This window comes from Parus major, chromosome 19, assembly GCF_001522545.3.
Source record: "Parus major isolate Abel chromosome 19, Parus_major1.1, whole genome shotgun sequence".
Lineage (NCBI taxonomy): Eukaryota > Metazoa > Chordata > Aves > Passeriformes > Paridae > Parus > Parus major.
Genome location: NC_031787.1, coordinates 7156783 through 7183105, shown reverse-complemented (window position 1 = coordinate 7183105; position 26323 = coordinate 7156783). Strand labels below are relative to the sequence as shown.

The following is a 26323-nucleotide window of genomic DNA, read 5'->3' as shown; positions in this document are numbered from 1 at the left end:
GGGAGAGGCAGGTGAGCGATGAGGAGGATGCTCCTTCATGGCCCCCTCATGCCCCCTCTGAGGGCCATGGGGTCCCGCACGGTTCAGTCCCCGAACCCTCCGTATCTTTGGTCTTTGCCTTCCGTATCCGCCCGGGCTCCAGCGCGGCCGGGCCTTGCAGGGCTGAGGTGCCGCAGCCCGCGGTGGAGCTGGAGGCTGTCCCGCTCCTCAGCTGAATTTGGGGTATTGAAACCCCAAAAATTTGGGGTATTAAAACCTCCAGCATTTCACCGTTTCTCTACCCGTTTTTAGGTGTAATTTTGACATGAGGAAAGGCTGAGAGAACTGGGAGTGTTCAGCCTGGAGAAGAGAAGCTCCGGGGTGAGGTAATTGTGGCCTTCCAGTACACAAAGGGAACTTACAGGAGAGGTGGGGCAAGACTATTTACGGAGGCCTGGGGGGGTGACAGGACAAGGGGGAATGGGTTCAAATTGACAGAGAGGGGGAGTAGATTGGATTTTAGGAAAAAAATTGTTCCCTGTGAGGGTGGTGAGGCCCTGCCACAGGGTGCCCACAGAAGCTGTGGCTGCCGCATCCCTGGTAGTGTCCAAGGCCAGATTGGACAGAGCTTGGAGAAACCTGGGATAGGGGAAGGTGTCCCTGCCCATGGCAGAGGGTGGAACAGATGAACTTTAAGGCCCCTTCCAATACAAACCATTCTGTGATTCTATGATAATTCTATGATAATTTGCTATTTTAACTTGGCTCTGCTTGCCAAGATAGTTCCCATCACCAGTGAGGTGTTTGCAGTCAGAAAGCTGTGTCTGGGGAACTGTTCCTTTGTGCTTCTAACAAATGTTCTTCGTCTTCAGACAAGTGGAAATCAGGTGAGAGCACATGAAATGCTCTCTCAGAAGCTGAGAAACACTCAAGTAAATTCTGTCATTCCTCCCTTTCAGAGGCACTCTCCAAAATCCACCATGATTTCTCTCTTTGAGTCCGAGTTCCTGAATGTCATCATTGGAGCCGCGTGCGGTGTGTGCCTGGGCTGGGTCATCCGGGGGAGGCTCCGCAGGAAGCCTGGAGCTGGAATAATGCCAGATCCTTCCAACAGCCTGGGGGGCGAGGCTGACATCATGGGAGAGTCTGGGGAGCTCAAGTTGGTGCTGATTGTCCGCAACGACCTGAAGATGGGCAAGGGCAAAGTAGCAGCACAGTGCTCCCATGCTGCTGTCTCTGCCTACAAGCAGGTTCACAAAAGGAATCCTGAGCTCCTGAAGCAGTGGGAATATTGTGGACAACCTAAAGTGGTCCTCAAAGCTCCTGATGAAGAGACTCTGGTGCAGCTCCTGGCTGAGGCAAAGCGCCTGGGGCTGACTGTGAGCTTGATACAGGATGCTGGGCGTACTCAGATAGCTCCAGGCTCCAGGACAGTCCTTGGGATTGGACCAGGACCAGCTGATGTCATAGATAAAGTTTCTGGTCACCTTAAACTCTTCTAAACTGGTACCAAAAAGACCTGGATGTGTTCATGTATGTGTCAGTACTGAAGGGATAAAAATCCAAGTTGGGATTTTTTCCCTTCCATTGTTAATAAAATAAGCAAGTTTTTTAAGATTTAAATTTGTAAATCATGAGTTTGTCTAGCTTTTGTTCCAAAGGGGGAAAGAAAATTCTAGGCCAGTTGAGGAAAGCAGAGATGGCATAAGAATGAACCCAGTAAATTTACAACTTGTGCAGTTGGTTGAGGATTTTGCATGTGGGTTGATAGAGGTTAAGAGTTTCTTCTCTCTGCCTGTTCTGTTTTTTGTAGTAAATACATTCTTTAATTCAGAAAAGGCTCAGCTGGTGAAGCAGTTAAGAACTGGAACTGGGAGTGACTGTGGCCAACTTTCCTGTCCAAACAACAACTTGTAACTGGTACCAGGCTGACCAGTTCAACTGGATTTGCAGCCCAGACCAGTAAACAGTTGTGGGGAGCAGCTGTAAGCTGAGCTTCCCTCTGGAGGGGTCTGTGTAGCTCCTACACGTGCAAAAATGTGCAGTTAAGCCAAGATACGGGGAGTTACCCTCCATATAAACAACTGGGCACTCAGGGAAAGACTTAAATCCTGGTTTTCTTGTGATTAACAGGCAGGCGCTCCTGGGTTTAAGGAATTACCCTGGCATAGATATTATTGCACAGTTCAGAGCACCTTGGGGGTTCCAGTAAATTCTGCTTGTACAGTTTGTGAGAGTTCTGCTGTTGAGCACCTTTGCCAACCTCTCAGCCACGTGTTCCAGCTGAGTGTTGTGAAACAGTTTGTAGGAGAGGGAACAGGATTTATCTCCATCTCCAGCCATCCACAGACCCAGAGGGAATGGCAGAGGGGCTGAAATGCCAATAAACACAGAGGATGGAAATGTTTTTATACTGTATCTCTTAATTAGAGGCATAACCCTTTGCAGAGACTCGCTGCAGACTTGTGCTTCACCCCTGCTGACCACAGAGCCTGGGGCAGGTGAGCCCCGGCCACCTCCTATTCCATGGAAGTGCTGCAGTGCCCAGCCCTGGGATCACAGCACACAGCTGTGGAGCTCAGAGGAGGGAGTGGGATCTGGATCCTGCTGCCCAGTGTGGCTCCTGGTTAAGAGACAGAAGCTTCTAGAGCTGTTGGAAATCTGGCCAGTGCTGTCAGACTCGTTACACTCAAATATGACAGTATTCATAGAGAAACATTTAAGTCAATTTTATTTGAAGCTAAATATGTTTAAGGCAATTTACATACCTAGAACATGATCTCAATTGAACTGGCACACCCTACTACAATCCTAATGTATCATCTGGTCAAATATGCTGGAGTTGACCACAGTGCAGCCAACTGGTGAAAAGTGCTATTTTCTTCTCTCTGGCATAATCTTTCTCTAGAAAAAGCATTACATATTTTCCTGTATTGCCCCCTCAGTGCAAGACCCCACTACTGGTCCCCATTGCTGCTCTGCTGGCCCCTCAGACCCCTGGCTGCACACACCTGCATTGCCCCCACTACCAGCACTGGAATACTTTGAGTCCAAAGGTCCTTTTTTTGAAGACAGTAAAGTGAAGCTACCACTATGCAGCATGTCCACAGTCCAGTAATTTATTTTTAAATTGCGTAATTTCAAATTGCACAAACAAAACTGAACAGCAATATGCTTGAATTCTCTCTTCTGTACACTCAAAACAGTGATCTAAAACACCACAATATCCAACATACACAAACCTCAGGGCAGGGTTAGTAAATACACAGATTGGAATCATGGTGCTCTGTTCCTGAATGGAATGTCCCACAAAAGCACAGGATACAGCACAACATAAGGTCATCTGTTACATATGGAGTGAGCAAAAAGACACTAGCATTTTCTATATGCATAACTGGAAAAACCTGCATAGGTTAAGGGGGAAAAAAAAAAAAGAAAAAACAAAAACCCAAAACTTTTACTCATTTTAAGTCAGGCAAGGTTGTCTGTACGCATTTTAAATTCTTTTAGAGCTATGCAATCCAACCCAGGGAGGATATGCTGATTAGTGTTGTCTCTTGTCAGCAGTCTTGCAAGGTCAAATACGAGTATCTTGGCTTTAGCTTTCTCCAAATATACAGTGAGACTTAAATGCATTTAGAATAGACAGTACATACTTGTAAGCTGCTCACATACAATGAACTTAAGATTCAATATTAGAGTGTAACACTATAGAGTGCAAATCAGAATCTTCACAATAGACTTAATGGTAATAAGCAGTCCTGCAAAAGCCCACTTGAACAAAGTCGTTTAAACTATTCCCCTTCTGAAAGTAAAAGTCTAAATGACATGGAATGTGAAAAAGATTTAACAGAAGTGATTCAAATCGTTTGCGCTAGAAAAAACAGTCCTTCATGAAATAAAGGTTACAAGAACACGAGGCAGAACTCTTTGCTTTTCCCTGTTATGAGTTAAAGCGGGGAGGGACGGTGGAGTTTCAGTAAGAAAAGTTGCTGCTCCAGACTGGCTTGTGCTGCATCTCACATGCTGTAGCCGAAGCCGGGCTGTGGCTGCCCGTACGGAGGGGCCGTGTAGCCGTAGCCGAAAGGTGCCTGCGGAGGAACTGCCACGCTGGGTCCCGCTGTCAGCATCAGCTGGGGCTGGCCTGCAACACACAACGGGCACCTTACTCCTCCTCAACTGAGAAATCAAATGCCTGAGAATTTTCAGCAGGTATTTCTGTGTTTCACCAGTAAGGCCCTGCTGACCTGGATTGGGCTTTTTCAGGGCCAGGATGGGTATTTTCCCACAAAACCTCAGGACACGTGGCTAAAAATACTGCAGTGTAAAGTACATGAAGAAATTCTTACTAGAATAACCTGGGTATAAAGAAAATACCCAATATGAAGTAGGTATAAATAAAATTTAGTTATAAAGATCCAAATAACCACTTGCTGGAAGTCTGGAGTAGCACAGCTCCTGTACACCTTTCCTTAAGGAGCCACGCCAATCTTAAATCCTGCAGTCCACAGCCTTAGAGTGGAGTATTTTGGAACACAAAAATACATTATCTAGTATTTTGGAACACATTCCTTAAGACTTGATTTCACATGGAGAACATTCCCATTTCCCAGGACTTCCTCAGGAAAAAAACAAGATTAGGGAAGGCTCGTTTTAAAAGTGAAATATCTTATTGATAACAGACGAACTAAAGCATTACCATAAACAATAGGTTGCGTTTCTGTAGCTTGCTCCTCTTCCTTTCTCAAAGACTCTGATGCATCCAGTTTATCCACCTGGAATTGAGACCAACAATTAAAGAAATCTCCTCTAAAACAGATACTTATTCGTGGCAGAGAAGTGGAAAAGCCTTAGTGGTTTGTCAACACCCATCAAGAAAAGGAGACCATTTACAAGTTAAGATCAATTCAAGTAGCAATGTTGGTACTGATGCAGTCGAGATTGTCTGTTTCCTGAAAAAAGCCCCTCATTGAGGGGATTTTCAACTACTTTGAAAGCTCACTCCAGGCTGAAGCTTTGTACAAAAGGTTCTGTACTGGACTGGAGCTGGACAGTCTTTGGATACAGACTCAGATTTGAGCTCAGTCTCAATTGGAGACCTCTGGCATTGATAAAATTGCCAAGGTAATGCCCAGACCTGGAGAAGTTTCCCTGGAGGTGACATTGAGGCAAAGTAATCTGGTTTGTATTTGGATAGAGCAGACTGCAATAGCATCCGACATGTCACTTGAGCCTCAAGATTTCACTTTCCAAACCCATTCACTCATGCAATTTAAGTTCAAATGCAGAGAATGCATGTGTATAAGACTTGCTTTTTCCACTCCAGAACTGTGTGGCAGTCAGCCTAAACCCACAGATACTCCAATTCTTCCAGCTTTACACACAGTAACAGACAAGCCTGGCCAGCTTCACTGCAATGGTGCTGTTTTCCCACCCCTACAGAAAGGCAAGAGAAGGAACTTCTTGTGTAGTGAAATATTGCTCATTTCTAAGACAGATCCAAGGGAACTCAGCATTTCTACAGTCTAAGGCAGGCCCTGAAACTAAAATCACAAAATGAGGTATTGGTATTTTACATGGGAGGTAAGATTTAGAACAAAGTCAGAGAAAATCATGCCAATTACTTTAAAAAACAATAATACAACTCACAAGATTAACATTTCATTTCATTCATATCCTTCATAAAGGAGTTTGAAGGTTTCCTGCACTTACACAGGGTCAGTGCTATTTACTCAGCTACATTCACAAGTGAGTTTTGTGCTTAACTGTGCTACATGAGCAAATATCTGCTGGCAGCTCCAAGAGCTGTGAGCTCCTCCTTTCAGCTCTGAGTTACAACGTGTGCTCCATAAACCTGTTCCTCTGTAACCTCAAGCTGAGGCACAACTCCAGGGAGTGGCAGAAGTCCTGAGCTCGAGTTCCCTCAGTAACTGGGCTTCCATGGCCAGCCTGGTGGTTGCCTCCCACAGTATCTGGCTCGCTGCTGCCAAAGTGCACGGGATCGTATCCAATGCTCCAAGACTCATTTCCAGACACGTGCTGGGAACTGCACTGTTTTTAACTCAAAACAGCAACACACTGAACACAGAAGCACAAGTTTAGAGATGCAAATCCAAGGAGAATGTGCAGAGTTTGCTACTAAGCAGAGGCATTTGGCTTACTCACACTTGGAAAGCCTCCAGCCCAGGACATTCAGTGTATTTTGGACCCAGTTTTGATGCCTCCCCTCAGAGCTGAACAAATATTGACAAGAACAAGCACGAGTTTGAAACCAGCCCACAAGGATGGTTCTTACACCACTTGCTCGAGCATCACCAGCTTCAGGGCCCTACACACTTGGAGCAAGATTGACTGAAAGGCTTTTCCACAGGGACTGCAATAAGCTGCAGAGGAAAAGTAACATGCATTCAATGTTATCGTGTTATGTGTGCATGAAAAAGAGGCAAAAGTACTGAAGCACGAGTGAGGTCTGAAGATGACTGCCATACAGGCTCCCCCCAAAAAACCACACGCAGCCCACAGCAATGCCTTGGAGCTTCAGGAGTAGTGGGATGTAATTGCAATGACTGCTACACATGCGTAGTTTATGCAAACACTGCAGTTCAATTACCTTTTTTCACACACACGCTCTCCTACTTTCCTTACTAGCTGCTGAAGGACCTTACACTACGTGTCTTAGGTTAGCCTTGAGTTCCAGTGGTGGCTTTACAACCAGCAGTTTTTGCATTTAGTCCATCTTCAAAGCTGTCACTTTGGTTTGCCCTTTGCTGAACCACATTAATGGAAAACTCCTGCTAGGGCAGACCCCTGGGCTAAGGAGGATCACAGTGGCATTTGTAGGGAAGCAGATGGACAGAACACCTTGGATTGCCCTTCTGAAGGTCAAAGTTACACAGAAAAAGGCAAGCCCTGGAGGAGCCTCAGAAGAGCAATAAGCATGACCATTTTTGTATTTTTTTTTAATGAGGTAGCAAGAGTTTAGTGAAGCTGAAGAGCTTGGAAGGCAGTCTTTTTTTGGACAACAACTAGAAATTTACTACAGGGAGGAGAACCACAGACTTGGTGTAACAGCTGAAGTTTTAAGTTGCTACACGAACTAGAGCACTGTGTGGATTAGATCAGCACCATGAGAACTGACACCTGAGTGAGGAAGAGTCCCTCTGGAAGCAGCCAGTATCTACTCTGCCTACGGTCAGCACGCATTAGTCATGGTCCAGAGATCAGGAACTGGATCACAGCCCATCAACTAGCAAATGCCAGACTGATTTAGGATTTCATAGACTTATTTCTTATTGTAGGAGGTTCTTCCAGTCAGATTGGCCGTCAAATAATAGCACTTGTCTAAATATTTGTGTGTTGTTTCAATACCAGGCTGACTGTGATCCAACTGATCACCTGTATGCCCTTCCTGAGGATCTATTAGCTTATTAGTAGCATATGAATCTACTTTTCTCCTACAGCACTAGCTAGTGAGAGTTAAACAATTTGCAAATGCTTTAGTGATATTTTGTTTGGGGAAAAAGCAGTAGCAGCAGTGTAGTAAACATAGGAAAGAAAAAAAACTCATGCAGAATCCTTAGACTTAGTCCTCCAGACTTAAAGATGGAAAACAAGAATCAACTTTCACCTTTTCCTTTATTGCATCAACCTGCAAAGGAATTCAGAAGGTGCAGCTTAGAAAAATCAAATTCCATATTTAGCATATAAAAAGGTAGAAACAAAAGCGTCAGGGAAGAAATAATTAAGGTACAGGCGAGTAAAAACAAAGGTACACCAGAAGTATCTGCTTTAGAAAGGCAGCTCTGCTTCTTACTTCATTAGCTACACTAAAGCTTCATCCTAATCCTTTATCAGATCAGGAAATTTTAATCTTTAAGTATCTACTGCTCCCACCAAAGTCATGGTGTTAGCTTGGTACAGGCATCTCTGACAAATATTGTTTGTTACAAACAGTTGTGTTGCTCAGCCAGTTCCCCACCTCCCCCAAAACAGCATTTCAGGCTGGCTACAGAACTACAGGGTAGTCCTGCCTTTAGAAGGAACAGCCAGGCAAATTTCTGGACAAACAGCTTAGTCTTCACTAACTGCATGAAAGTAAAAGCTGAACTCAAGCTTGGGAAAGTCTTAATCATTAAAGAATTTACACCATTTCACTGGAAGATAATCCAAAAGCTTCAGCTGGGAAAATCTTGCTAGTGACAGTTGGATTTAACTCAAGTCTGTTCAAGACTGTCAGAGCATTACCAAGTAGTTCCCCCATCCTGAGTTACTTCAAATAAGAGCTGAATCATAATTAGTGCCATTAAGTGTCAGAGCCACATTTTAGAGTTAAGTGCACAGCAGAATAAGTTATCTCCAGGTCTAACTATAAAGCTGTTTTAGTACACAGTCTAGAATTTAGTTAAAGCTTGATCCCAGCTGGGATTCCTGACTGACACAGCACAGGAAACACCTGGAGCCTGGAACTGCTTTAGACTCTGCCCAGGGTCAGGCAAATACTACTGATGTAGGTTCTGTAATTGGTAGAGGGTGGAGCCTGCAAGTGTTTCAGCCTCTTAGAGGGCGAAGTCTCTCCCCAGATGGACTGAAAAGTAAGTGTGGACATGGACAGACAGACATTGGACAAAGCCCAAATCAATGTTAGTAGCAAGCAGACAGTCTCAAGGCATTCACCACAGTGACTAACAAGCTCAGGGTGTTGGAGAGGCACCTGCTCTTACCTTGGTCAAGTACTCCTTCATGACCTGAATAAAGTATGGCATGGCAAAGTCCATAATGTTGTGCCTCCACGCTGTTTCCAAGACAACATCTGGCCTTAGGAGATCGTAGCAGGTGAAGAGACAAGCACCAAAGCATTCCCTCTTGTTCTCCTGCAAGAACCACTGCAGCAGCTCTTCTGCCAGCTCAGTATCTTTGGATTCGGAAGCGTACTGCATGGCATCCTGCAATGGGACAGAGCCTCAGCTTTGGGGGACACAGCAATCCACACTGTGCTCCTAACTAAGCTCCCCTTAGAGCCAGCAAGCCAAAGCTGCTAAAGCTGACCTGGGTGCTGCCTCACCTTGTACAGCCTGTCCTTCTTACAGAGCTCCACGCTCTGTTTCCAGCGGTTGTTGCCTTTGAAGAGATAGGCAGCGATTCTTCGGAACTCTATTAGCTCGTGTTTCTCCAAACGTTGGGCAAGAGAAATGTTGTCAAAGTTGTCATAAGCATCTATAGAGGTCCTAAGAGCCTGAGCAAAGCAGAAAAAGAAAGTCACACCCACAAAATGCAAACATTTTCCCCTTAGTTCTGTATTCCTGCTTGAAGGATGGTAAAGCATTTCAGCCAGACCTGCAGAGATCTATTTTATTTGAGAAGCTGCTGTTTGACACATGTGGAGTTTTGAGTGTTTCAGTTAGTATTTTTCAGTAGGTTAAGCATCTCTGACTACCAGGGAGCTGTTCTCTGAAAACAGTGGAACAGCCAGACATCACAATTGTTTGCCTTTTCTGTGAGTCCTTTTCTTAGCACCCACTGTTTGTTTGCCTTAAATAAAAGCTGTCACACTCATAACAAAGTAGCCACTCTACCCTCAATAGGAATGAGACAAAGTACTCTCAGAAAGCCACTAGCACTTTTTCACTTATTCCTTGGTTCCTCACCACTAATTCAGTTTAAAGTGTTGGAGAACATGCACTTAAGGAATTAAAATTAACAGCAAGCAGGTAGAAACTACTGACAATGAGAAAGAAAACAGTGTTTCTACCCATTAAACAAAGGCTGAGAATATGAGGTAAATCCAGAATTAAGTGCTTCAAGACAATACATACCTGGTAATCTTCTTCAATAATGAAGAGGTTGTTGAGGGACTCATTGACTGATTTGTTGTTGTGATTTTGAACAGAGCGCAGGTAAGGCTTAACCAGGGGCAGCTGTTTAACCTTCAAGGAATCAGAGAGATACATTTAAGTCAGTTTTTGTGGAAGTCTCTTAGCATCTTCCCCTGACAGGCAGGGAAGTAGCTAAGCATTTTAAAATACTACTACAGCTCAATGCTTTCCCAGCTTTTGCTTTCATTTGGATAGCAGGAAAATTACCTTTGTGAAGAAGGTGACAGCACGAGTGTGGTCAAGCCGAGGGGACAACACCATCAGCAGATCATTGAGCAACAGAGGCTTAAATTCCAAATAGAATTGAACTGCTTTGTAGTACAGCTCCACATTGGCCACCTAGAGAGGAGTAAAGATACATGTTTAGAGCAGGAGTTTGATTGTGGGGAAATCTAAATGAAAAACAGACATAACTTTCACTAAGAAAGCAATACCTTAGTGATGATATCTTTGAACTGGCCTTCTTTCCAAGCATCTGTTGGGTGATTCATCATTGTGATTATAGCATTATCGTATTCTTCATACTTATCATACAGGAACACCAGTTCAGCCCAGAGATGGGCTTGTTCTGCAGCTCTCAGAACCTAAGCAAAAGGCAGAATTAGCAATATGTGTTAACGGGAATTTCCATCAGTGCTCAGGTTTTAGTGCCATTAATAACCTCAGGAGCTGCTCACGCAAAAGCTAGGGTACAGACAGCCCAAAAAGGTGCGTTTTCAGCTAAATTTAAAGCCTCAGATATTCACCTTGGGAATGTTAACTCTGGACCAGAACAGCTCCAAGTGCTCCCTCATCTTCTGTGGCTTGAACTTGGAGTAGAGAATTGCCAGCTCTGTGAACATCCCCATGTGTGCCCGCTCCAGTCCAAGTGCTGCTTCCAACATAGTGATCAGCTCCTCAAAGTAGCCACGATCCTTAGAGACACAGAGACATTTCACATCAGGAACCATTCAGAATCCCAGATTTTGACAGGATTGCCATGACAGAACTGCCTATACAACAGGAGTCAGCTTAATTACCTGGTAATAGTTGATTAGCTCTTCCAGCTCATCTGCATGCACTACAATATGGAGCCCACACATCTGAGCCAGGCGGAATTCTTTTCCATCCACACAAGCAAAGCAGACCTGGAATTGAGAGTTGTGTTACTGCTTATAATCAAGGCTTCTGAACAGAAGCTTTGAAGTCCTTGACCTCAGAACTGATAAATTCACCTCTTTCCACGTGCGGGTGCTGTTGGCTTTCCGAGCGCCATCCACGGCTGCCTGGTACTCGCCGAGGTGCACTAAGGTCGAGGCCAAACGGCCAAAGTTGGACACGTTGTTGTACAACAGCTTGGCTGCTTCATACATCTTCTCATCATAGCAGCGATCACCAACCTGGGGTAGAGCACAGCCAGGTTATTCCTGCACATTTTCAGCCAGTGGCTTACATTAAATGTGTGGCATTCAAGCCCTTGTCAAAATGGATTTAACGGCCAAGATCTACATGGATATCCAAAGAGACAGAATTCCCAACAGCCCTCTGTGAGTCAGCAAAACAAAGTCTCACTCACCTGCTGGATATGTGCGTTGTTGGGACCATTGATGAACTCCTCCAGCTCTGCCAGGCGGTTTGTTTTAGCAAGAGCAAAGATTAATTCTGTTTCCACGTACGACTCCCGGGCCTTCTTGCGTGCCATCTGCAGATACTTCACCAGTTCTTCCCAATTTCCTATGGAAGGAGTTTAGAATGTTTATTTCCTACCACTAGGGACACTTGTGCTTAAGTTAAACAATCAGCTGAACCTAATTTTGACATATTTCTACAGCTATTCCCCAAGAATCAACAACCTTCACACTGCTCATTATGCATTAATCAAATCATCTCAGAATGGATCTAACTAAAATCTTATTTAACTTCATACAAAGGCTCTAAAAGAAGTCTCCAGCTAGCTGAAGCAGGAAATTATAGGCCACTGGTTATCTGGAGATGGAATACACTATATTTTTCCATTCTTATTTAGAGCAGTTCTTGAAGGGCCAGATTCCTCTACCTGCATCAAGACACAGGTCTGGCAGAACTGCAGTTTGAGCAGACCAGGCAAAAGAGCTGAGCAACATCAACAGCCAAGATGTAAAGAAAACTTAATCATACCACTGGCATTAGCAGCTTGAACAACTTCCATGTATGAGGAAGGATCATCTGCTTTAATGTAGGAGTCAATTGCTTCCTTTACCATCCCCTTCTGGAGCTGTGCTTTGGCCAGCTGGCTCCACACTGCAGGTTCATTGCAGCGCTCAGCGAACTCATACGCACGGTCCAGGTTCCCAATGTGCTCTATCAACACCTGGGAAAAGGATAACCATCATCAGCCACTCTCATAAAGGCCACTTTTACAACACACTATGCTGTGGTTTATGTCAGTTCCTCAATGGAGCCACAGCTTTTAAAAGAGGGACTAACTCCATACAACCCACACAGCATGAGTGATTTTAAAGTTTCAGTTTTGTTCTGCTTCATGAGACACTGAGCAGCTTTGGGCAATTTGCTAATTGGTGTTAAGCACTAAAGTCACCAGCAAAGTCCTTGTGTGGGGATGCACAGGGAGTTTTTACAACCTAAGAATTGAAGATACCTGTACAGCTGATGTGTTGACATCAAACTTCCTGAAGATAGCAAATGCCTCCTCAAAAAGCTCATTGCTGATAGCAATATTGGCTATATCAGGGGCATCATAGTTATCCAGGCGATTGATGTACTCCATGACACGGGTGCGGTCAGCCTTGATAGCTGTAAGGATGAGAAGGTTCTGCAGATTCCTGAAGAGGGAAAGAAATAGTACTTATCAAATAATGACCAAGAAATTCACCTTCTCCCCTAGGGAAGGTATTAGTTTATTTGCTGTTTCACATTACAGCAATAACTCCAAGTTTCCTGTGGCTTAGTTTTCATTTCACACACCTGTGCTCACTGAACACTGAATTATCCAGAACTATTTTCTCCAGCAGTTCAATGAGTTCATTGGGAAGATCTGCAGTCATGAAGGCCTTCACAGTGACAGACACTTCCTCGGGGTCCTGGGTCTCTGACAGCGCAGTCTGGACAACCTGCAGGCAGATTCAAGGCATGGACAATGAGTGATGTCAGGTTCTGCAAATCCAGTTAGGACAGGCAAGGCTGTGAATGTCCTGCCAGTTGTACCTGGTCAATCAGGGGTCTTCTGTAGGGGTTGCTTTCCAGTAGCACACTGGCCCAGAGCTCGGGGTCCTTACGACGAACTAAGTAGCGGGAGAGACTCTTGAAGAGGGAGTTCTCATTGCACACCTGGAGAAAGGCACAGCTTGCTCAGAGGGAAGGCACAGCTATGGAGCCTACAGATAATTGTACCATAACTCTGAACTGAGGGGCAGACTAGAAATCTCAGCCTTTGATAATTCATTAACTTCCCATTTTAGGATGGGCAGGAGAGCTTCCCATTTCTCAATAAGTTGCATAGTCTGTGTTAGAAGCATCCACTTCCCAGCTTAATACATTTTAGGAAATACATGCTCTTGTAAAGCTTTCTATGTACCCCATGCCACTGATGTCAGAAGTCAATCCCGAGGCAGCTGCCTGGGCATACATACATTAATCAGCTCCAGATCGCACTGTCCACGCTCGTAAGCCACACAGGCCAGGTGAGGGTCCCTCTTCTCACAGTACTTGCCAACAACACGACTGTCATAGTAGGGATTCTCACGCAGGAATCTCTCTGGGTTGTTGTTGCTGTCAATGTATATCTTGGCCAGTGCATTGTGAGTGGCAGGCTCCTCACAGCCCTCGTGAATTCTTGCTTCCAGCCAGGGCAGAAGCAGCTTCAGCCTAGAAGGAAGTGATTTGCATGTTAGAGGTTGAGTAAGTAAATATCTAATTGCATAATTTCTACACTCTGGAAGCCAGTCTTGGTGTAGGATAGTCAGGAACTAAACCAGAGTTACAGTGCTCTGTTTTAACCTACATTTTGATTCATTATTATAATGGTGTAACTTTCTGACACTATGAAGAAAACACACCAAAGTTATTTCAAGAGATCCCCTCATCAGCCATGAATGAGAGCTGGTTTTCACCCAGTGGCAGCTTTTGCTTGTGTCAGTACCAGCTTTAGCTGTGTGACACTGCTAAATGTGACATCATGAACTGATGGCTGAGCAGCAAACACTGCTAGACTGGGAACTAGTAAGAGACTTGTAGAAGTTTAATACCTGTTTCTTTTCTCAACCTCTGCAACAAGTTCATCAGTTGAAAATTGACCTCTCACTACAAGGATGAGATTCTTTATCACGTCTTCAGAGCAATCCACATCAAGCAGTCCCCCAATAACAACTGGCAGACGGCTTGGATTCACCTACACAGGAGCATTTAAAGAGGTCAGGGTGTTGTCAGGGAACAATGGCAGGCAATATTTATCCCCAGAACTCCACATGAAGGCCACTTGTCAAGATTGACCCCATCTTCCTGCCTTTACTCCCAGCCTCCTGAGGCTCTGAGCAAGCTTACAAGTCGATTCTTCAGTCAACAGGTGCTCCCACCCCAGCCCAGTGGCTCACTTAGCTCCCACAGGAAGAGCTCCTGAGCAATCCACTCTGTCCCTGCAGGAAGTTAAAAGGAAAATTTCCCCTCCTCCCACCTCTCAAAATGTCAAGACTTAAAATCACCCCAACAACTCCAAAGTTATTCTACCAAGTCTTCCTCCTTCAAGTGGCACATGAGTGGGAGTTACTGCTTAACCTGACTGAAGAATCAGATCTGACTCACATCAGGGCTGATTTACTGGAGGCCACTAATAATCACTTAAATGTCAGTCTCAGGTACAAAGCTGTTTGCAGAATACTTAAACATGATGCCTTAGTTGTATATAATACTGTAAAGATTGATCAGTTTGACTCACTGAACCAAGGGACAAGTTGTCACCTACCTTCTGTACATAAATCTCAATATATTTTTGGAGATTATTTCTATACAAATACAGCACCAAGTCGTGGACAAAGTCAAAGCGGTCACACACAATAATGAGAGGCAGCTGGTCAGTGAGTTTAGCTTCCTAGAAAGAGAAGAGCTTTAGTAATTTGGTTTTGCTCTTAAATTTAAGCAGACAAATAATACAGTCACTTAAACTGTCAAAGCAGCTGAATTTGGAAAGCCAAAACTCAACAGTCAACCAAATGATGACAGCTTGTTGTTCAGCTAATTGTTTGCAATATGTAGCAAGTGGGAGCACTCACACCCACTGCAGGGCGTGAGGAGCAAGAAGCTTTTTGGAGTTTAACCCTGCTCTTTTGCATGGCAGACTCTACAGAGTTTTACAACACAATACAACTAGTACAAGCCTAGGCTATGGAGAATATTTTTAGTTGCCACTGGTGTTTGGTGTGCAGGATTAGCACTCTGGGATTTCAAAAGAAATTTAACCAAGACTAGATTAAGTTGTGGTTCAAAATGTAAAACTTATATACAGAATTGACTTTGAGTGCCATGTGTCTTGTGATACCTCCTAACTATGGATTTAGAGAACAGTAAGAATTAAGCTCAATACTTAAATTGCTTACCAGATTAATTATCTAAAAGCATTCCAACTTTCAGCATAAGGTTACAATGGTTACAGTACAGAAGCTTAGTCTATGTGGCAGACAGTATTCCGGATGCATATTTCAGATCACTTATTCCAACATGCACATCCCAGAATATAATCCTACATATAAATTACACTTAAGGACTTTACACAGGGAGGCCTGTACTGGGAGATTTACCTGGTACATGTCCTGCACATTCCAGACATGGAACAGCACAAAAAACAATAACTTTCATCAGGAATTTGACAGCTTGATAACATATCTTAGGTGGCTTGATCAAATTACATACCTTACACCTCGGTGACACCAGGTTAGTTTTAGAGAATTCTCTTGGGAAGAGTTTTGCCATCTTCAGATATGATCAGCAAAATCTAAGACTATGCTATGTAACCAACAAACATGAAGGCAGGAAATGTTCCCAGATAAAGTTTTCCCCTCCCACACAGTTCCTCAGGTATTTCTCAGAGTGTTGTGCTTGTCAATAAGCTCAGTACTACGACTACAGAATCTGAACTTTGAGCACATCATCTTTTCCTACTCTCCAGCAATGCTCTGGATCAGTCAGCATATATTCTCACTGACTGGCTTCTCCCAGCTGAGCTAAACCATGGCTCACCTGGCTGAAATTTCAGTGTGTAGGAGTAAGACAGATCAGCCTTGAACCTGAAAGCATTTATGGAATTAACTGGCTCTATTCATCTGTTGTTTCTGTTGGAGTTGATTACACTGTAAATAAGCATTAAGTTATCAACTCATTTGGCACAATGGGTGTCCTCAAGTTAAGTAAACTGTTTCCTATTTTATAGCAGACATTTTTAAAAAGTTCTAGGCAAGCTGGTGCATTTTCTAAAGGTAAAGGGTTAAAGCCAGATTAACCTTACTAAGACTAGAGAGGAACTGACCTGGCATTCTCATTTTTTAGACAATATTCCAGGTTCACACTTCATTAAGAGGCACTGTCAACATGGCAGATACCTCTGGTTTGAGGACACTTGGATCCTTAAGTGCAAAGGTTAAAACTCATCTATTTTCACAGAGCTGCCTCATTTCACTAATGACACATCGTGTTTTATCAGAACCCCAAACAGCCCCAGACAGTCCAGTGTTACTCAAACATTACCTTGAGGAAGTTTTTAACACGTTCTGGATCATAGCAGTTACTTTCCCTGCAGATTCTTTCCACTTCTTTAATTTGTCCTGTCTTGCATGCAGCTTGAATGTACTTGAAGTGCACATCTGGATCCTGGCTGAAGTTTACAATGGAGCCCAGAAAATAAAACAAACCTGGAGAGAAACAGTCAATACATTAATTGCTGGTATTGTTTTAAAGTACAAATCTCAAAGGCTACAGAAATTTAAGACACCCATTTTGGACAAAGGCAAAAGGCCAGCATTCTGGGTTTTTCTACAGCTCCAAACATTTTCTAGGATTTCAGAAAAACAAATTTTGCAACTGAATAGTGGTATCCATCCTAAACGAGGAAACTTTAAGGTTTAAATCTGTTTCAAGACAGTTTGAGGCCTAATTACTTAAGTTCATTATGGCCTTCTACATTTCAGCAGACAGTCCTTCATGCACACACACCTCTAACGAGGTGAGTACCAGCTCCTCTGGTAGAAATAGACTTACCTTCAAAGCTCTTGAAGGACTCAAAGAGCTCAATGAGTGACTGTGTTGACAGCTGTTCATGGTATTTGGAAGCTACCTGGACACAGATCTGCAGGTTCTGACGGATGTTAGCGGACAACATCGCACGCAGACACTCCAGAGAGTCTTCTACTGATAAGGACCCAAAATAATTCACTAACCACTGCAAAGACACACAGGGCATTTTAGAGCTGAGCAGAACAGCAGTTATTAAAGGCTAGACTTGCAGATGCAGGAGGTGTTTGGTGCCTTACCTCAGGATTGAGGAGGTGAGTGTGAACTACTGCACGCTTGATGTCGTACAGGTCTGTGAAGTGCTCGAGTGCTCTCTGCAGCAAACCAGCCTTCTCACACAGCTGAGCTATGTGAGCCCGGTCATAGTGAGTAAACATTTGGTTTCCCAGGATGGCATCTGCAACCTAGAAGGAATATGGAGCATTTTCACTCAGGTCCTGAGCACTATCACCAGTGTTTGCCACGTCCAGCTCCAGGAACTCTGAGCACGTACCTGAGGCGCGTGCATGAGGTTCATCTCAAGTAAACGTGTTTGCAGGGGACCTTCTGAGGGACGATTATTCTTCAGTGCATCCAGCAGAAAGGCTGTACATTGCTGGATTAAATTATATTCCATAAAGACATCCACAATCTGCAAAAAAAAGGGAAGAAATTTAGGTTTTTGATTAGGAACTGGAAGTATATTTAAGCATCAATGCAGCTTCCATAGCTAAATCCAAACTCACTGCTCTGATGGTTCAAGTAGGGCTCCTCTTACCAATTTAATGCTCTGAAGTTAACATTTGATAGCAATAAAGTTATTTACCTGTGTTATATCTGCAAGAGGCTCTTCATCTTGAACAAGCATTTGTGCAAACTGCTGTCCTTGATCAGGGCTGATTCTCATTACATTCCTCAGCAAAAAAATCCAGTCTGGAGTATATCCGACCTGAAAAGATGATGAAAAGTGAGAACTCAGCAAGAGCACACACACTTTGTTAAAAGCTACTGTCAGGAGATTACATAACCAGCCAGAATTTCCTCTTTTGGAATAGGCTACATGGGGAAGTAGGAAAAGACCCATGTAGCCTATTGTAGAAGTCTAGCAGTAACTATTCACAAAAAACTTGAAGCAAAAGTAAATACTATACAGGCACTCAGATTCCCCCACAGTTACTTCTAGCTACTTGTAATAATACACTTGTAATTATTTAACACAGGATAGATACAGCAATTTAATCTTCTCTCACCTTCTTAGCATACAAAACAATCTTCTGGACTTGTCCTGTTTCAGCAAAACACTGGATGACCTTGTTTGGAACGTTGGCTCTCAGATAGACACTAAGTGCTAGCGTAGGATCTACAGATTTCACAAGGTCTCCCAGCTCCTCCGAGCACTCCAGCTGTTCAGAAACACAAATGCAGTCAGCCCACCCTGACAGTGCCATGCTGAGATGCACTGCCCACCCTCTTCCTCCCTCATCTTCCTTTTGGACTTCGCTTTAAAAAGTTAAGGCCCAGCTTGGTAGCCTCAGCTGACTCTCCCAGCAGGAATCTAGCAGCCTCAGCTCCCCAGGCTGTTCTACACCAGTCAAAGGAATTTTCAGAGCCAGGAAGAACAGGGTAACACATTCTATCAGCGTGTTTCTTCAAATAATTACACAGATGTAACCACGGCTCAAAGCACTTGCAGTCAATATCCAGAGGAGCTGGCAAAGGCCAGCAGCAGCTCAGAGCTTTCCACGCTCTGCACATCCTGCTGTGATTTTAAATGTAGAATGAGTGAAGCTGAGTATTTGATCAATTCTCTTGCAGTGACTAGAGTCACAGTGACAGGTAGAGTAAGCACCCATTGTTCAGACATTTGCTGTCACTGCTGAGCTCCCAGCCGAGCTCTTCTGGGAAGGGGGGAGGCTGTCAGGCAGTGCTGTTCCTTCCCCCCCACAGCTCTGAAGGTATCGACCCCAAACCTACCTTATCTTCTTTTAACCATTTTTCCAAGAGCTGCTTGCGGCCCTGCTGGAGCACTGGTCTGCAGAGCTCCAGTGACTCATACTTGTTCAGCTGCCCTTGGTCCAGCAGAATGCCAAAATACTGCAGGAGAGGGGAAGTCTGCCCTGGCTGAGCTGGAACACTCTGGAACCGGCGTATGGTGTCTGGAGTACGCAGGATTCCCTGCCAGAGAGAGAGAGATCCACTTCAATTTTCTTTTCTGCTGTTGTGGCTTGGCAAGAGCTTCTCCAGGAAGCTGGAGGCAATGTCACCGTAGCTGTCACAAGCATTTCTATGTTTTGCCAGCCCAGAATGTCAGAAGCAATATGGCTGAACATCAGCTCAGGCACTGAGATACTTTGACAGAATATGTGCTATAATAGCCCATTAAATTTATTTCAGTAGCAATGCAGATTTAGGTTCAGAATTAGGACACCCTTGCCCTTCCAAGCAAGCTCCTCTCATCTGAATTTAGTTTTAGTCTGGGGTTTTTTTACCCTGTTTCCAAGTGCAGCCTCAGCTAGAGGTTGTCTTTCCACAGACACTATTTTGCATCACTGGAGAAGTAAAGGTGAGTACCAGAAACATTATGAATCACAGCCATTAATTCATCATTTATTCCTTCCCTCCTCTATGAGATTTACAAACTCTAAGATCATCCAGTTTGCCATCAGTATCAGCATCCAAGATACCTGTGAAGCACCAAATACTACCTGGGGACAAGAGCAGCAATAAGATTGTGCCCTTGCCACTTAAAAAGTTCACTGAGCTTTCCTGAAGTAAGAAGCTGAAGCCAGTAGAGCTCAGTGCTGTTCTGAACACTTTACCTTTGGGGCATTAGCTGCCACTTTTGCTGCCTCTGAGTAGTTCCCTTGTGCGAAGAGTGTATTGAATTTCCTGGCAAAGAGCTCCTCAGCCCCCGCCAGGTTGTTGCGGACAGCCATCCTTAGAGCCAGGTCAGGATTCTGCAGCACGTTTGTGATGTAGGGAATGATGTTCTCTTCTTCCACACACACTGAGAGCACCTGAATAAACCACCAGGGGAAACCTCCAGTTAGTCCAAATATCAAAAGGGAGCCAAATGCTAAGCTAACTTCTAGGAAAAAGTTATGGTATTCATGGAAAGTTTTTCATCCTTTGATAACTCACACTTGTCATTTTATTAAAAAGACATCTGGTTAGAACCAATGTTATCCATTGTCTGCTTCAAAGCAGGCAATTGATAGTTTGAGGTATTTGCAAAGGTAGAAACACAGGGATACAATGGCTCTTTCCAAAACCCCTACTCAGTGTCTCAAGTAATCAATCCTAGAGGATACCAGGAAAAAATCATCTGCTTTGTATTCCCCATGCTCAACAAGCAACACCACCCAAAACCACCTGGGCTAAAGGCATGACTGTACAATGTCAGTAACTTGTTTAAAGTAGTTAAGTTAGATGTGTACGGAGATAGAACAGCAAATTTATCTTGGGGCTCACAACACTGTCAGATCTCACATGTTCTGAGCAGAGTTCAAAGTTCACATTTCTGGAAACTTTTAGACATGGATATGATCCCTGCAGTCTATCATGAAGAGCCAGTGGGATTACTAAAGAAGTGGCTTCCAGGCCAAGTTTCCTTACTTGTCCCTTTCTGTTGACTCCAATAATTCCAGCTGTTGCTTCGTGCTGTGCAGTAACAAAAATGGTCTCTCCACTGATCCTGTTCATGTAGATACAGGTGCCAGTTTCCAGGTCATACAAGTGGATGTAGCCATATTTTGTTATGAGGAACACAACATCGTGCTTGTCACTGATCTGCAAAACAGAAATAGATTACTCAGTTTTGGCAGTAGATTAATGAGTTGGTGCTTTTGAGACTCAGCAAACAGCTGGGCCATTTCAGGACAGCCAGAAGTGCTGTTTTATTTTTACTTGAGTACTATCACAGCAAAATGATGTTTGAAGAGTTTGGAAAATAGTTAAACTATATGGATATTTCTTCCATAAATAAGAACATGCTGCTTTTGAATGCTGCTTGTCTCCACCTCTACCACTACTGAAGCAGGAGCAGCAGACACACCAGTCACACCAGTTTAGGGCCAACCCTCAGGTCCACATTAACAGCTGGCTCCCAGCTCCTGTCACATCCACCAGGAGAAGCTGCAGAGCTGTTTGCAGCTGTCATACCTGCATAGCAACAGGAAAGTCACTTTGTGCTTCAGGAGGAAAGAAGACATCCACGGCTTTCTTTGGAAAGGGCTGATTCCCAGTGGGTGGTGTGCCAACCTCAATGATATGCAGCTGTGCAAGAGATAAGATTAATTCTTGCATCTAATTTATTTAACAATAAGATTCAACAATGAAATTACAGCAATTCTCTTGCTGCTCAGCCTTAATCCCAAGTTTATGCAAAGACAAACTACATTAATCTTCCTAAACGTTTTCACTGGCTGAAGGTGCGGCATCAGGTGTTCATGTACCATAGGTGGAGGAAACAGTTAAATACGACCTTTAGTTACCTCTAATTACTTGGGAGTTTCAGGATTCAGTTAGGTTACTTTAGATGCACTCTTTTAACCTGATTCATATTCTGCAGAGACAGTTCTGAAGATGTTTCTCTGAATCTAGCTCTGGTTTTACTGTAACTCATGTAATTCCAGCATTGGCATTGGACCACTAAGTAGCCTTGCAACATGATTGCTTCTTTTTTAATTTTCATCCAATAATTTAGAAATTAGTTGAGTCTGATATCAGGGATCAGCATCAAAGAAAGATTACAACAGCTTTTCCCTCAAGCTTAGCCTGTGAAGCTGAGTCACATGTTTCAAGCAGCTAATTAGGCTGGTCATGACATGCCACTTAACTTCTCCACTCACAGATTCTTGCTACACCAGGTAGTCCAAGCTCTGCATGCACCATATGTCATATCCAGACTGACACAGTCCTTCACTTTCTTCCTTAAATGCAACTTTTTGCATTAAACCACTTGTTCTCCTGGAAGCAGAGAACCAGGGTGAGTCACTGAAGATTACAGTATATTTAGAATCAAGCCTTACCTTACCCCCAGCTTGCCCTCTTACTGCAAAACAGAAGAGAGTGGATTCTTCAGCATTCCCTTCCATCTTGAACTGTGCAAAGCTGGCTGCATGCCCCTCGATGGGCTGAGACACTTTTCTGTCCACAGAGTACAGCTGCATTGCTCCCACTACACGGTTTTGCTATGCAAAAAAGAACAAGTGTCAGGAAAAGCAGGCACTGAGACAGTGATTTCATTAATATTGGTCAATATGCTGCCATTTCAAGTTTCCTCTTACAACAGCATCACTTCAGACTCTTAACCTTGCACTAGTGTTTATATCATTACAAATCCAATTATATTAATGTGAGATGTTCAGTTACACTTAAGTTTGTTATTTGAAGATTGAGGCAAGCATTTACATTTAATAAAACAAACAGATCAGTCCTGTTCCTGTAGAAGGAGACAACAACCCAAGCTCTGGGGTTTCCACACCTTCCTGGAGGTAAAGTACCTGTGCAGATATTCCAGTCAGCAAGAGCCATTTCTGCTTGGCATCAGTCCTGTAGTTGATGATCTGGCAGCCAGCAAGGCTGGAGTGGCGATCAAACATCTTCACGGGCTGGGACTCCCCCTCCATGCTCCAGTGGTAAACTGCATTATCCGTCACAAGGGCAACAGTGTTCAGAGAGATCCACTTCCAGAAGGTGACATCATCTGTCATGGTGTGAGCCTTCATCTTGCTCTTCATCTCAATGTTAAAGATTTGCAGCGTTTTCCCAGCTAGAAGACACAGTGTTGTTAGCCACGTGACAAAGCAAAAGAGCTGCACTAGGACATTAAACCCTGGGGACTTCCTTCAAGAAAAAGCTGTTCTACACTGGCAGACCTTCAGGGACAGCTTTCACTTTGAACCAGACCACACTCCTAGGGCTGATTTTACCCATTTGCCACTACTGAGCAGTCAAACAGATGCGGAGAATGGGTTGGTAGGAGACAAAAGCTTCAGCCACACAAAGGGGTTGGAGGATACTTCACATACATCAAAACCAGGTTACAATCATGCTGAGGCTCTTTGGAGTTGTGAGGGAAGCTATGCCAGTGGCACTAAAAACTATGTCCACATCTGTTTTAAGTATTAAAAGGGCACAACATGGAACAGCCAGGCTGGCAGAGGGCTTTTGTAATTCAGGCTAATTAACCAAAACCTTGGGGTTGCACTAATGGGATACACAGCTACTGACTGCAAACCAGACTGACAGGAACTGTGCAAGGGAAGGAATCTAGTGACCAACACAAGCTCTAGAAGGCAAGAGGAAAAGTTCTCCAAATCATATAGAATGGTGCATACAAACATCCTGAACAGCCACCTGCAGTCATTTCTACCAGTTTTTATAATACAATGGCCTAAGAACTTATTACTTCCTGTTGAGAAGATAAGAAAGGTTCTGACTAGTTCTAATACTTATAGTAGAGAATTATTTAGGCACACACAAGTGTGGCTCAGGAGGGACAGGAAAAAAAAAAAATAGCACAAAACTGGATGCAGGCCAGAATATCTGCTACAGTTACTAACTGTAGCCCAGCTTGAGGAAGTCAGGGTGCCACAGGGGCAAGTGCCTGCACTCACCAAGGACTGCTCTAGTCCGAAGCCATTAGTTCAGCAATTGATGCAAGATGCTGAGTCAGGAGTTTCTCCAGAACTTGGAGAAATCTCTCTACTACAGAGTTACTCAGGCTACAGGCAGCAGTTTGTTTCCACACCTAGTGAGTGCAGCTGGAGCTTTGGGGTCAAGGGAGAGGACATTCAGGTAACACATTCCTACATGCTAGGCAAGGTAAATTACAAGGCAAAATCTAAACTTGAGTCAAAAGGGTCCGTGGTGTTCATAAAAAGCTCAGTATCAAGATCCCAGTGATTTAAGTACACTTTGGGTTCTTGAGTGGATTAATTTTTTGGAACCTTAAGGGCTCCTTTGTTTGGGAGGGCATGAAAAACCTCTGAGTTTTAAGCCTTCGGTTGTTTAAACACCACTGTTCAGCCATGTGCACCATCACTCTGAGCCATTTTATTCTGCTTTTTCTTGTCATAAGACACAACAGGTACTAGGTACAGTCAATTGAAGTAACTCACCATCTGCACACACAAGAAAGCATTAAAGTTGTGACAAAACAGTAGCACAGTATTAAAGTCAAAGTAAGGTAACATTGGATACATACAAATCTTTCCATTAGCAATACATGCATTTCTAGAATGACTGCACTGAAGGCTTTTTGGGCCTCTGAGGGGAAGAGATGGACATTTCTGGAGACTCCAGAGGAATGCTTATTCTCTGTAACATCAGAGATACCAAGCTGGCTGACCTTGTTACTTCCTTCAGCACACAAGTCTTCCCTGCATAGTTCTACTCCTCTTATCACTGACTGATATAATAAATATGCACTGGTCTCTTTCAGCAAGGTCAAACTGAGGCCTTCAGGAATATTTGTCCCCACTTCCCAACCTTAGTTTTCCTGTCTATAAGGAAAGGTTTAATTGATAGACCTTATACTCTTATACCAGGTCTCACCTCCCTCTTTAATTCCTTCAAGCCCACACTTGGCTTCCAGCTCCCCCTGCTCAGAAGCTGCAAGCATTTGGACTGAAGAAAAAAGCTCATCCTAATGATCAGCAAAATGGCAGGAAGCCTCAGCTGAAGCTCTCTGCCCAGCTGCCTCCAGAAGAACTGAAAATGCATTCAACTTAAGCTCCCATTAAGCTGTGGGAAGTTGCTACAGGATCCTCCCACATAAATTACCTGGGAGACCTCAGTCACTCACAAACTAGTTCTACAGAAAGCTCTCCATCCACTCCAAACAGCCCTTTATCAGGACTTCATACCTTTTAATGCAATGACTTTACTGGCAGGGTTCATGATAGCACTGTCAGCTGAAATTGGTCTTCGGATTGGGTTGCTGGGGTCATTCATGTCAATGATCACCACTTGAGCCTGTTCTCCTACTTTCTCTCTGATGCAGATGAATTTGTCAGACTCCATTGTCAGAGTGCTGAACCCAATGTTTGCTGGGTTGATGCCCAGATTTTGGAGCTGGAAGAGAAAAAAAAAGGTTTAACATTGTTATTACCTTGGTATAGCCACAAACAGCTTCTGTGAATGTCACAGGAAATATCAGACTTTGCCTTTTTGTTTGTGACAGAACAGCCATGCTGCCCCAAACCTGCACGACACACAGTGTTGCACAATTTCAACTAAGCCCAGCAGGCTTCCTGGAGAAGCATTCAAGCATTTGGTATCTTGTCTTCAAGGACCTTTTACAACTTAACCATTAAGAACTCAATCTTTGAGCCCCCTCACATGGTTTAAAGCACACTGAACTCGCCATACTGGACCTGCAGCTTCAGTCCTCACTCTCACCAGCTTTCCTCCCTGAACTCATCCACTGGGTTTGACAGCTATCACTATTTCAAGCTTAACATCACACGTGAGGTGTCTGAGCTTTATCTTTATCCTTGTGGAGCTAAAAAAAGCTGCTTGTCTAGCAATTAGCCCAGGCCTGTCTCGCAGCAGGAGGCAGAGCTGGGCACTACTGGAATCAGCAATGGCTCAGCCACTGCCCTGCTTAACACAGAAGTTATCAATAAACCACTTCCTTCTCTGAGCCACAGCCTGCTCCCCCTAAGCCTTTCAATACCCACCTTTAAATTACGTTTCTTGTCGCTTGCAACAAAGCAGTTAACATCATTTTTGCAAAGCTGCTGTATGAGGAGGATGGCAGTAGGGAAACAAAGTTTATTGCATTTTTAACAGCAAAAATGTAATCATGGTCATATCAGACAGATATCCAGCTTGTCCACACCTTAAGAACTCAAGTTTTCTACTATTAGAAGAACTACCAGCTCTAATATTCTGATATTTTTCTTCCTGGAAGACCTTCAAGCCCAAGATGTCCCAAGAAGGGCGAGACCTTCAAAGCCATTTTAGGTTGATTATGCTGGTTTGGAACTCAGCTCTTATCAGCTGTGCTCTGCACCAGCTCCAAGGAGGCCATGCCCCAGCTGCTCAGCTCCTGCCTGTTTGCAGTTCCTGATAAAGAGGGTTTTACTCCACTTCCCCTTTGCCCAGGCTCTCCAACAGCACATGTGAGGAACAAGTATCTGAGCTGTGGCACAGCAAGTTAACAGAACAAGCTTCACAGAAGTCACTTGGATGGATGATCTAGATTACACAGAGAATATTTTGACAATAAA

General features: G+C 43.9%; 2 protein-coding genes across 6 annotated transcripts in view; one reads left to right on the top strand and one right to left on the bottom strand.

Annotated features, from left to right (window-relative positions):
- The first annotated feature begins 66 nt into the window (after positions 1-66).
- PTRH2 (peptidyl-tRNA hydrolase 2) lies at positions 67-1610 on the top strand. Of its 2 annotated transcripts, none has more exons than XM_019008629.2 (2): positions 67-360; positions 939-1610. In XM_019008629.2, the coding sequence occupies exon 2, from the start codon at positions 960-962 to the stop codon at positions 1479-1481; it is 522 nt and encodes a 173-aa protein (XP_018864174.1). In that variant the 5' UTR covers positions 67-360; positions 939-959; the 3' UTR covers positions 1482-1610. The 2 variants fall into 2 exon arrangements, with proteins under 2 accessions (XP_018864174.1, XP_015502049.1); XM_015646563.3 differs by having other exon boundaries at positions 70-365.
- A 1083-nt stretch (positions 1611-2693) lies between these two features.
- Positions 2694-26323, bottom strand: part of CLTC (clathrin heavy chain) — a 30105-nt gene continuing 6475 nt past the window's right edge. The window contains exons 2-34 of one of the 4 annotated variants that reach the window (XM_015646680.3): positions 24956-25163; positions 22589-22857; positions 22115-22276; positions 21246-21359; positions 20700-20873; positions 19904-20101; positions 19059-19259; positions 18335-18487; positions 17911-18033; positions 17599-17736; positions 17345-17509; positions 17073-17253; positions 16563-16726; positions 15620-15631; positions 14788-14913; positions 14075-14217; positions 13460-13694; positions 13035-13157; positions 12795-12940; positions 12469-12652; positions 11988-12180; positions 11407-11564; positions 11066-11230; positions 10871-10978; positions 10598-10765; positions 10286-10435; positions 10059-10190; positions 9792-9902; positions 9041-9211; positions 8700-8921; positions 7607-7627; positions 4679-4754; positions 2694-4123 (exon numbers count right to left, since the gene is read on the bottom strand). In XM_015646680.3, the coding sequence (XP_015502166.1) occupies positions 3999-4123; positions 4679-4754; positions 7607-7627; positions 8700-8921; positions 9041-9211; positions 9792-9902; positions 10059-10190; positions 10286-10435; positions 10598-10765; positions 10871-10978; positions 11066-11230; positions 11407-11564; positions 11988-12180; positions 12469-12652; positions 12795-12940; positions 13035-13157; positions 13460-13694; positions 14075-14217; positions 14788-14913; positions 15620-15631; positions 16563-16726; positions 17073-17253; positions 17345-17509; positions 17599-17736; positions 17911-18033; positions 18335-18487; positions 19059-19259; positions 19904-20101; positions 20700-20873; positions 21246-21359; positions 22115-22276; positions 22589-22857; positions 24956-25163 (5019 nt within the window). In that variant the 3' untranslated portion in view covers positions 2694-3998. The remainder of the gene's footprint in view (positions 4124-4678; positions 4755-7606; positions 7628-8699; positions 8922-9040; positions 9212-9791; positions 9903-10058; positions 10191-10285; positions 10436-10597; positions 10766-10870; positions 10979-11065; positions 11231-11406; positions 11565-11987; positions 12181-12468; positions 12653-12794; positions 12941-13034; positions 13158-13459; positions 13695-14074; positions 14218-14787; positions 14914-15619; positions 15632-16562; positions 16727-17072; positions 17254-17344; positions 17510-17598; positions 17737-17910; positions 18034-18334; positions 18488-19058; positions 19260-19903; positions 20102-20699; positions 20874-21245; positions 21360-22114; positions 22277-22588; positions 22858-24955; positions 25164-26323) is intronic. The other 3 variants (XM_015646682.2, XM_015646681.1, XM_015646683.1) reach the window with 3 other exon arrangements.

What these genes read in the sequence shown, in the direction of transcription:
- PTRH2 (XM_019008629.2), top strand. Translation starts at nt 960, where the DNA reads ATGATTTCTCTCTTTGAGTCCGAGTTCCTGAATGTCATCATTGGAGCC.